Below are 12,059 nucleotides of genomic sequence, written 5' to 3'. Positions count from 1 at the left end.
TAACTTGTCCATGTGTTTTTACTTAAGTAACATGTTAGTATAGGACTTTTCCTTGTACCAGAGTAGTTTACACCATAGTTAAGCCCCTCTTAAAAAGTTATGTACCGAAGTACAAATTTAAGTATTGAATATTTTCATTTTATGCTGCTTTACCTTTACACTACTATATTTCAGAAGCAAACATGTGACTATACTTTTTACTCCACTACATGTGTGACAGCTACAGTTTCTAGGTATTGTTTCACTCACATTGAAACCACAGAGAGAAGAGAATGCTTCACAGTGGATAGAGACAGGAAGAACAATTAAAGCAACCAATACAGTTTTAATGGCATATGTGTAAGTAGTGTTAACAGTGAGACTAACAGAACACAAACGTGAACCTGTCCTTAATGAATCAACGCGATAACACCGACTGTGTCCACAGGGCGGCGCTGCTGCACCAGATTAGGGTTCCCACTGGTGTAAAACCGGTTCACTACCTTTGAGTGCATTTGCTTTTCTGTTTGAAACATGATTAATTAACATAATGACACTTTAAAAGCATAAATAAATAAATGGATGTCATTCAAAAACAAGCCTGAATCTGAGCACTTAATGAGGCTCAAGCTAACAAATTAATGGTAACCTGAGGCCAGAGAACTAAGAGATATTTCTAGGATTCAAAAACAATTCAGATATATTTTCACATCTTTATACAACAGGTTCTAGTTATTACTCGATTTGTTGCAGATGAAGAGAGTAAATTATGTTCTTGTGTTGGTAATAAATCCAAATAATAAACTTTGCCCTCGAGGCTGATTTCTTATCAGCGTTTAGGGCCCAACAGTGCAGGACTTGTGTTTTATCTGTTGGTGGGACATCCACCGCCAATCCGATAAGAAGGTTGGATCTTCGTCTAATGCTATTGTTTCCTTGACGTTTCTCCTCAAAAGGCCATGTTTGCTTAAGAAATGCCACTTCAGTAAGGAAATCAGTAGAAACAACTAGGAGCCCAGCATTTCGTCCTCCACTATCTTGTATTATATTGATTGTGATATTGAACACTTCATGGAACCTTTCAACTACAAGCAGAAAAGGAAATTAATTCCAATAAATCATATCAAATCAAATAATTAACTTTTTACAACAAATTACATCATATTCTAAAATCTACCTGGGTGTTCACTTGAACAATAAACTGGACTGGTCTGACCGCACACATGCACTCTATAGAAAGGGACACAGCAGACTCATTTTGTTGAGGAGACTGAGGTCTTCAGGAGTGCAGGGAGCACTCCTGAAGACCTTCTTCGACTCAGTGGTGCCATCTTCTATGGAGTGGTCTTCTGGAGCAGCAGCATCTCGACAGCTGATGGGAAGAGACTGAACAAACTCAAGACGGCCAGCAGCATGCTGGGGGGTCCGATGGATGCGGTGGAGGTGGTGGGAGACAGGAGGATGATGGCTAAGCTCTCATCCCTGATAATCAACACCTTCCGTTCCATCCCATCAGCACAACCAGCTGAGCACCCGGTAGACCACAACACACTTAAAAACACAAACACTCAATCACTTTATTCACTCAACCTGTGCAATATTAATACTAATACACTGTGGAAAAGCCATATTTATTCTGCATGTGTGTATATATTATTGTATATTATTCAGTTACCGTCGATTATTTACTGTTTACTTTACTGTTTACTGCCTATTGTTTACATCACTTGTTTTGATCCTATATGTCTTGTGTGCACTTTAACCCTTTGCTGCTGTACTCCTCTCAATGTCCCCACTGCGGTACGAATAAAGGATTATCTTATCTCATCAGTTAAGAAAAAGTGATTTGATATAAAGTTTTAAGAAAGTGTATCAGAATCCAAATGCAGTCAATGGAGACAATGTATTCCTCAGTTTGCTCATTATTTAAAGTGGTTGGCTTTTTCTATGTCCTAAAAGGTGACATGTTTATTTGATTTATATTAATGGAGACATTGGGCTTTCTTCCTCGTAACAGCAGGCTATTAAATTCATTCCAAAAGATTTTGATGAACGTGTGATCGTGTTGACTCATAGGAAACGGACAGAGGCCTTTTTATTTGCTCACTGCACAACCATAACTACGGGTAGAGCTTTTAAAAGAGATCCATGTTTTGAACATGTATAACGTATCAAAGCCAATCACAGACTCTCCCCCCATGTGAACACAGCCCAGCGATGTCATATCTGCAAATGAAAACTCAGATACACCCTCAGTTACAGCTCTGCTGTCCAAAGGCCAAGGCAGCGCAGACGCTAGTTGAAACGGGAAAACAGAGCCCGGGGTCGCTCCTTCTCACAGTGTGTGTTTGGATGGAGGGAGCTGAAGCAGCCACGATGTCTGCTCGCCTTCTCGTAGTGTTGCTGACCGTGTCAGCCGCTGTCTCTGCTCTGTCAGATGTGGAGAACAAGGCGAAGGCTTTCCTGCAGAAGTTCGACGAGGAAGCCACCCGGCGTATGTACCAGTACTCGCTGGCATCCTGGGCCTACAACACCAACATCACGAAGGAGAACTCGGACAAGCTGGTGAGCATTCATGGAGCTTCTTTGAAATACTGATGGTGGAGCTGCTGTACACTGACACCTGTATTTTGATGTGTCTCTTTTCATTCTACCCAGTCAGAGGAGGGGCAAATCTGGGGCAATTTCTACACCAATATGTCAGATGAGTCCCGGCAGTTCCCTATCGACCAGATCAGAGATCCAGAAATCAAATTACAGATCATCTCCCTACAGGACAAAGGCTCTGGTGCCCTATCCGCTGATCAAGCTACACATGTAAGACTTGTTTTCATTTTGTTTGGATACACCTTAAAACAGACTCTTTTCATGTTTAAAAGGTGCAAAGACTCGTCTTCTGGATGACTTCTTCAGCACTTCATCGACCTAAACATTTCCTCCTTTTCGTTTGTAGCTCAGTAAGATCATGAGTGAAATGAGTACCATCTACAGCACGGCGACGGTGTGTCTCACGGACGACCCGTCCCCTAACTGCCAGACTTTGGAGCCAGGTACGACTCTGTTTGTAAGGAGCGGTTATGACGACGTGGCGGCCTGCTACTGTCAGATAAAGCAGTTTATAATTAACACAGGCACTGAGAAAAGGAAAGGGTCTTTTATGAACATGTTTGAATGGAGTTTTTACCAAGATACTAAAATGCATTGTGGGAATTATGTTATGACCACATTTATACTGTTTAGTTCTTTCATTTTGAACCAACAGGAAAAGGGACAAATACACAATTCCACCTTTATCTTTTCAACTGTTGAAATGGCATTTAAATAATTATAATTGTAAAAGTACTTTTAATTTCGATGACTATTTTCTATTGGTGCCACTTTATACTTCTACATTTTGGAGCAACATATTGTACTTTCCACGCCACTATAAGTATCTGATACTTTTCAGTTTGGGATTTACAATATGTGATGAGCTTATAAAATGCAGCACATTGTCATTTTACCCACTATCTTTTGGTTATTTGATGTCTTCTTTGGCCCAATGAACACTGACGTGCTCATTTGTTTTCAGGCCTGGAGCATGTCATGGCCAACAGCCGGGACTACGCTGAGCGTCTGCATGTGTGGGAGGGCTGGAGGAGAGAGGTGGGGAAGAGGATGAGGCCTCTCTACGAAGACTACGTGGATCTGAAGAATGAAGCTTCCAAATTAAACGGTGATACAGATAAAAAGAATACATGCCACTGCCGTTGTTGATGTCAATTGTTTTTAATGTGCGAATGGCGTGCTCTTGCTAAGTCTGGCTGGAAACGGAAGAGGGCTTCAATAGTTACGGCACTTTCATCACATCCAGTGGAAATACAAGTAGACTATAAGTATTGTAAAGGAGCGATATGAATAATCTCATGAACTAGATTGTGTGCAGGCCGAACACAGAGCTGATAGTGTTCATGGATCATACATGACGGATCCTCCCAAGTTGGTAATGTTGCAGAATGTTGACAAATATATATACACCTCTAACTCGTGCGTGACAAAACCCACCCTCTGGTATCGTGACGGTCTTTGTAATCTGAGATGCGTCTACCTCTCTGATTCACACTCTGGCAGGTTTTGAAGACTATGGAGCTTACTGGAGATATAACTATGAGACCATTGAGGAGGAAGAAGAGTTCAAGTACACCAGAGACCAGCTGATGGAAGATGTCCGTTCTGTCTACAAGGAGGTACGTCAGTGGATCCAAAGCCTCATGTGTCAGAGCACCGACGTTATTGAGAGGAAGAATGTTCAGTTTGGTATTGATTGTGTGAAGTAATTGACAACAACTATTTATTTTGTCAGATCATGCCCTTATACAAGGAGCTGCATGCCTACGTGAGAGTGAAGCTTATGGGGGTCTACAAAGGACACATTGATTCAGAAGGACCTCTGCCAGCCCACCTGTTGGGTATGTCAAAAAAATGTATCATATATATATAAATGATGTGCAGCACTAAGTGGTAAAAGTGGTAGAGTCCAACATGTAACAACACATGTGTACTGTAATTTAGGCTTATATAATAATATGAGAATAATAATACCATCATCATAAATAACCTTATGACATGATTTCACGGTTTAATGATTGTCTCCTTATAAAGACTACATCCTCAGATCAGGAGGATTTGAATGGACACTGGCATTGTTAAGAGATAGTTTACACAAAAATAATGTATTATATTTATATAAATATCTTTTTTTATTACTATGCTGTCTCTCTCCATCATCTCTAAGTTGATGTGACCACATGGCGTTCGGCTTGTGGTGCTCAAGGCGGCAACAAAATACAATATTTGAAAAACTCAACAGCAATTTCTCCAGAAATCAGGACACGGTTAGCTTGATGTGAGCAGTTTCATGTATATTATTTATGTATATGGCCGAAATAAATAGTAATTTGGATTATCTTGAGTTACCTTGACTTTCTTGATATATACATAGTTAAGATTTTGGTTTTGAGTGAACTGTCCCTTTTAACCCTTGTGTTGCCTTAAGGTCATTTTGACCCGACTCAATATTACACCCTCCCCCCGCTTTAGGATTAATTTGACCCCATTCAATGTTTAATGTCGGTGTTCTTTCGGTAGTCAACAAACAAACATAAAGTGCCTCACACTTAAACTTGGAAAACAATATTAATTCTAATAATTTTCTGGAGGTTTTAATTGCTGGCGTCAAATTGAACCCAAAGGGTAAAATATGTTAGTAAATATAAAGGTAACAGGAGGGTGAAACATTGAATCGGGTCAAAATGACCCAAAGGCGGGGGGAGGGTGTAATATTGATTCGGGTCAAAATGACCCTAAGGCAACACAAGGGTTAAGCTAACAATACAGGGGGGGGGGGGAGGAAAAAGACATGCAACTGTTGTCACATGATGGCCATATTTGGTGTTTAACTGAAATGCACTGGTCTACTGTTGGAGGAATAGCTCAGTATCTCCTTCGATAACTTGCAGTTAGAAATAATTACCGTATGTGTTGTTGATTGTTCAGGTGACATGTGGGGAAGATTCTGGACCAACCTGTACCATCTGTCAGTCCCTTACCCGGAAAAAACAGATATTGATGTCAGCCAAATCATGCTGGAGAAGGTTCAGTCGAGCTTACTTGATATTCTGTGTTGTTAAAATGTATCTCTTATAAGCGCATGCAGGGATAGAGATATTAAAACCAACAAGACACTAACATCCTCTATTGGAAAATATATCTTTCGTCAAATGTCAATTTGACTTTCAGGGCTGGACTGAGCTGCAGCTTTTCAATGAAGCAGAGAAGTTCTTCATGTCTGTGGGCCTGTACAAGATGTTCCCAAACTTCTGGAAGGACTCTATGCTGGTGAAGCCTGACGACGGACGCAAGGTGGTCTGTCACCCCACCGCCTGGGACATGGGCAACAGAGAGGACTTTCGGTAGCGAGGCCCACACACATGCACACATTAAGAGATTCATGTTCACGTTCAAAAAGCTTACAATTGGGACAGTTGACCTTAACACAAGCAGCTCTGTGTAAAAAAAGATGTAAATGGATTTTATGTGCTGCCATTTGAAGACTTATTTAATTATAGATCATTACATGAGAGCTATAAACATGCTGGAATAATAATGTATATTAATCCCTGAGTCATTCTTTCCTGATAAAGATAACTAAAGTCTCTAAGTCAAAACCAATTGGCCTTCAGCGTCTGACTCATCAGAAACTGTGATTGCACACATTCTTTTATTGGTACAGTGTATCTCATATGGCATCATGCCACGCCTCCATCCCCACGTTATAACGGCATGTGATGTCTTCAGGATCAAAATGTGCACCAAGGTCAACATGGGCGACTTCCTCACAGTGCACCATGAGATGGGTCACAACCAGTACCAGATGGCTTACCGTAACCTGTCCTACCTCCTGAGGGACGGAGCCAACGAGGGTTTCCACGAGGCTGTCGGAGAAATCATGTCCCTCTCTGCTGCAACGCCCAAACACCTGCAGAGCCTGGGTCTCCTGCCCGCTGACTTCATTTATGACAATGGTAGCCTACTGTTAATTGAAGATATCGCTGACAATTATCAAACCAAAGCAGCATTGCTTCAAACGCTGCTTTATTAATCAATGCTTTTGTGATAACAATGGATGAAATGTGTATCTGCCCAGATGAAATTTAAGACACTTCCATTTGCACATGCACACGCTCTGTTGGCCAGATCACAAATCTGATGAGTCGGTGTTGTTGTTCTGGGCTACATGACAATCTGCAGCCAGGAGGTGGTGGTGATACTCTGGAAACTGTTTGGAAACAAAAAATTATTGAGAAAGGATAACTTCAGCACTTTCTAGACAATAACAGTGTAGTTTGTGTAAGCAGACAGACAGATACAATTATGGACAAAAGGGTAAGCACTGAACCGCGAAAAAACCTTCGGAACTTTGTGGCAAAAACACAGCAAAAGTGAACGTTGGACAAACAGAACATTCTTCAAGACTCAGCTTCAAAGGTCTGCTCAAGTTTGTTACCTTTAAAAAAAAAAATTTCGATAGTATATCAGTGTTACACTACACCGCAAGTGGCAAAAAAACTTGAAAATCTGTAAATATTCTGTTAACCCAGGAAAATTTACCTGGCCTAAAAGTCATAGAAATCACCAATATGGACAACGTTTTCACCCGGAAATAAACGGGTTGAACTGAGAGCAGGTATGACTAATGTGTCTCTGGGTTGCTGCCCTCATTTGGCATTCGGTTAAAAATAGCTTCAGCCCCGTTGGGGCCACCAGGACAGACCGTGTCACACCTGCATTCACCTGTCTGCTGCAGTGAAACCAGTTAATCTGGCAGAACACCACCGTGGGCCTCACTGGTATACACACTCTGGTGTCCTCAGAGTCTGGCGTACGTGTAAAACAGCATATCAAACACAGAGGGCTGAAAACTTTGTGGTTCTGCAGAAATGTCCAAGAAACAAATATTATTTCTCTGCACATAAGATGTTTCATAGCTCAACTTCTGAAGTGATGTTCAGACCAGTGTTCCTGAGCCTTTTCACTTCCTCCGTCGTGAAATGTTTTGTGTTTATTTGCCTCGCAGAAACGGAGATCAACTTCTTGTTGAAACAGGCTCTCACCATCGTGGCCACGCTGCCGTTCACCTACATGCTGGAGGAGTGGAGGTGGCAGGTGTTTGCGGGGAAAATCACCAAGGATGATTGGATGAAGCGCTGGTGGGAGATGAAGTAAGCAAAGCATCATATGAGGGGGCTGCAAATATTCCAGTTGTATTAATCCCTTTAATCAAAATATGGCCATGATGAAATCTGAGGTAGACACAAAGCAGGCAAGTGCAATCGCTTTTCATGTTGTGTGACCTCGGGGCTGCTTGGCTCCAGCTCGGGCCGGCGTCAGTGCTGACTCTCTGTGGTCATGACAGGAGGGAGCTGGTGGGGGTGGTGGAGCCGATGCCGAGAGACGAGACCTACTGCGACCCGCCGGCTCTGTTCCATGTATCTGGAGACTACTCTTTCATCAGGTGACACTCCTGCTGTGAGGCTCTGCCTCCGTGACATAAAAGCATACTGATAAGTCATAAAATAATGAGAATAATCTTCAGCCACTCTGAACCTTAAAATCAGTTCACGAGGGTTCTGTCAGTTTTTTTTCTTCTTAATATCAATTTTAAATGTTTTTTTATTTATGTTTTATTTCAAGGAAACATTTTGGTGCAGAACAGTTTTCTAATGTTTCTTAAATCAAGCTCTTTTAAAATATGTTTTGCTATTTTCTGATAAACTTCAGCTGTGTTTTCTTCTCAAATTCTTGACTCAAATAAATGTGTTTTGCTTTCGAGTTTTTTATTTTACCGATCAGTTTTTCCCAGAATCCTGCCAACCTGCTTGCTTCCCCTGAAAAGCCACTTACTGTAAAGCTACATTTACAGACTAAATTACGATGTAATGACACCTGTTTATAGTTTATTTTAGATTATTTATGACCTCATCACTCGGGTTCTCACTAACCAACCAAAGCTGGAGGCAGAGAGTGAACACCTGACATCTGTCAGTGGAGTGAAAAGTAGCCTGGCCTCCGACAAGTTGCATTCCCATACAACAAAACTGCATTGTCAAGAACGCTTCAGTTGAAACCTATTTTCTCCTGGTCTATGTTTGTTTTTGACTGTAACAAGTATTTACTTTCACCCATGAGGTCGCTGCTCGTGTCCAGCATGAAACCAGAAGTGAACTATTTTAATTTACATTCGTAATTTAAATGAAGTAACACAAATACAAATGTAAGCCAAACCATGATCCTTGACTTAACCTAACCAAGTAATTGTGTTGGCATACACTTAATCAAGTAGTTAGTTAGTTAGTTGATTAGAAGGGAATGCAGTTTACTTATATGGGAAGGTCAATCTGTTGGAGGAAGGGCTGCACAAGGACATGCTTTACTTTGAGCCATGAGAGAGATCTAAGTGTGTGTGCGCCGCTGGTTGTGAACACAGGTACTTCACGAGAACCATCTACCAGTTCCAGTTCCAGAAAGCGCTCTGCGATGCAGCTAATCATACCGGGCCCTTGTCTTCATGCGACATTACTAATTCTACAGCAGCAGGAACCAAACTGAGGTAGCCTACAAACGACTTCCTGCTCCTTTTATACAGTCACATAATCCAATGTGGTTGTTTTGGTTGTCCCTGTGAAATGTTACAGTAATGCATCACCAATGGTTACTTTTAGGAAGATGTTAGAGCTGGGACGGTCCGAGTCCTGGACCAGGGCTTTGCAGACGATATCCGGTGATGTTAGGATGAACGCCGGCCCTCTGTTGGATTATTTCCAAAAGCTTCATGACTGGCTGCAGGCAGAGAACAAGAAACACCAACGGACTGTCGGCTGGAAGACAGCTATAGATCCATGTGAGGGCAAACGATACTCCCATTGAAGATTATTATCACCACTGAAGTAAAACACATTTTCTTGTAGATAATGATGCTGCCAGCAACAGCTGGTTGGAGCAGCTAGCTTGGCTTTGTAGGCTACTAGCACCTCTAATGAACACATCAGAGCATTTGTGTTTAATTTGTAAAAACAAAAACAAAGTAATCATAGTTGACACATTACCCCCCCTTAAATCCAAAATGTGATGTTTTTCTACAGTGCTTACAAAGCAGATGTGTTCGTTAGTGAGTTTTAAAATTGCTGGAAGGTGGATTTTATTGCCCTTGGACAGAGCCAGGTTAGGAGTTTCCACCTGTTTCAGTCTTTGTGCTAAGCTAGGCTAACCCTTTCAAGGTTTGTATTCATTGTAAAGATATAAATATTCTCATCTTACTCTTTGCAAAACAGTATTCAGCAAAGTGCCCAAAAATGCTGCGCTATTCCTTCAAGATTCCCTTCTATAGCCCACTGCTTATCTGGGTTGAGTGTGTCTATCCGGCCATATGGGGTTTATGTAGCATTAAAGTCCATGCCAAACACAGTTAAATAGGCATATAAAACTCTTTCACCATTATGCAATAACTGCGACAAAATATTTGTTATATGACTTCTGATAAAATGTTTGCTCTGCCTCTTCACACAAGGGCACTGAACTAAAACGATCCCTGAGGATACTTTTAAGGAAGCAGAACAAACACAATTTAAGTCACTGCTATTGTCACTAAAAACCGCATTAGCCTACCACATTACTAAAATGCATATTTTAGATTTACTCCATGTTTCATGACTTATAAGTAACACGATGGCAACAAAATGTTTTTGACAAACAGTTATATCTAAAAACAAATGCATGAACTGTGTTTACGGTTATCCAAATGTGTTATGTTCCGTGTTTGGTGAAGATGTGATGACGACTACATATCCTTCCTTTTTTTTTTTTTTTACAGATTCAGGGAATGCCATTAAAGTGAGGCTCAGTTTGAAGGCTGCCATGGGTGATGATGCTGTAAGTATTATTAATCATTATCAGAATAGTTAATTAAGTATAAGGGTTGCGATAGCTGACTACACATGAACTGTATTGTGCACCTTTGAAGTGAACTTCAGTCGGTTTGATATCATGGCAAATATTAATCCACTGAAATGTGTTTCAGTATTCCTGGAACGCCAACGAGCAGTACCTGTTCAAGGCCAACATTGCCTACGCTTTGAGGCAGTACTACAGCCGAAGGAACGAGACCCACGTCTTCACGTCAGTACCATCCTGAGACCACAAAGACATGAAGATACTTCATGCTTTGTTTTCATCTGAATATCTTTTGTTGCCACATCTGTTTGAGAGCTTTTCTTGGTTTGTACCGGCAGATCAGAGAACGTCATCGTCTATAAAGAGACGCCCAGGATCTCCTTCTACATTTTGGTCACCAACCCAGCAGGTTCACCCCCGTATATCCCAAAACAGGATTTGGAGGCTGCCATACGGTGAGGCACAAGCTTCATTCAACACGTGACAAGTGAATTGGGATGAGATACGGCATGTTCCAGAACATACCACATGTACGAGCAGCTGTTATAGTCGAGTTATGATCGTGTGTCCGACCACCGCTTTGTCCTGTGATGAATCCTCATGACTTTAGCGATCCTTCGACGTTTCTTCTAACGCCACCAACAGGTTAATGTTCAAGTCTCAACAGCTATTAGATGTATGGGAACATCATTTTGTACACAGCTACATGATTCTCAAACAATTAAGCATCACCATGACAACTATTTTTTAAAAACATTGTTAAAAGCCTCACAGGGCTGTTAGCATTACAGTTAAATTGCTATAATTGCTTTAATCAACTCAGTGTGACCTTTCTCTCGAGACTGTTGATATGTGTGAGCAATGATAAACCCATTTCAATATTGATCACAGGTTAAGTCGAGGACGAATCAACGATGCCTTCCAATTGGATGACAGGACGCTGGAATTCGAAGGTATCCCAGCAACGCTCGCCCCTCTCGTGGAGCAGCCGGTGGAGGTGTGGCTGGTGGTGTTTGGGGTGGTCATGGGTATTGTGGTGCTCGGGGGCCTCTTCCTTGTCATCTCCGGTGTCAGAGAACGAAAGATGTGAGTTTTTGGCCTCGAGACTGAGACCCGTTTCTACAGTGTTGGACCAGTTTACTTCCATAACTGTGAGAACTTACTGTGTTTCTTATGTGTTTGTAGGAAAGCTGCAATGGTAGCCACGGAGAATCCTTACGATACGACCCTTGATGGACACATGAACAAAGCCTATGAGGGCAATGACGATGAACAAACTGGTTTCTGAGTGCACTGAAGAACCGAAGGAAGATGTCCTCAGAGCTTCCCTCTCGTCCAACATCCACATTCTGCTAAATGTGTTTACGGGTTATTTTATAGTGAATCCCATATATTTGATTGCAAATAATGTTAGTACACAAAATATACCTCCATGTAAATCTATTCAGTGTGCTATTTTTGACACCCTTTTAATATTATACTTACTTTAAGTGCATAATTAGTATAGTAGTAGCTTGACTGCTATTCTGAGTATAGTTTTTTTTATTAATAATGGACATTTACCCTGTATTATGTATTTTTTTAATTATATG

The 12,059-nt window shown here is 41.3% G+C and overlaps 1 protein-coding gene across 1 annotated transcript; it reads left to right on the top strand.

The window, feature by feature from the left end:
* Positions 1–2,355: 2,355 nt before the first annotated feature.
* ace2 (angiotensin I converting enzyme 2) lies at positions 2,356–11,924 on the top strand. Its single transcript, XM_056413119.1, has 18 exons — positions 2,356–2,544; positions 2,638–2,796; positions 2,933–3,029; positions 3,551–3,694; positions 4,090–4,205; positions 4,322–4,427; positions 5,515–5,612; positions 5,758–5,930; positions 6,316–6,542; positions 7,595–7,739; positions 7,934–8,032; positions 9,005–9,127; positions 9,240–9,418; positions 10,388–10,446; positions 10,595–10,692; positions 10,806–10,922; positions 11,359–11,553; positions 11,653–11,924. Exons 1-18 carry the CDS (start codon positions 2,356–2,358, stop codon positions 11,753–11,755), a joined length of 2,427 nt encoding a protein of 808 aa, XP_056269094.1. The 3' UTR covers positions 11,756–11,924.
* Positions 11,925–12,059: the final 135 nt, after the last annotated feature.

Source organism: Pseudoliparis swirei, chromosome 4 (assembly GCF_029220125.1).
Source record: "Pseudoliparis swirei isolate HS2019 ecotype Mariana Trench chromosome 4, NWPU_hadal_v1, whole genome shotgun sequence".
NCBI classification, from domain to species: domain Eukaryota; kingdom Metazoa; phylum Chordata; class Actinopteri; order Perciformes; family Liparidae; genus Pseudoliparis; species Pseudoliparis swirei.
The sequence above is the reverse complement of the archived record's forward strand: the minus strand, read 5'-3'. Positions and strand labels throughout refer to the sequence as shown.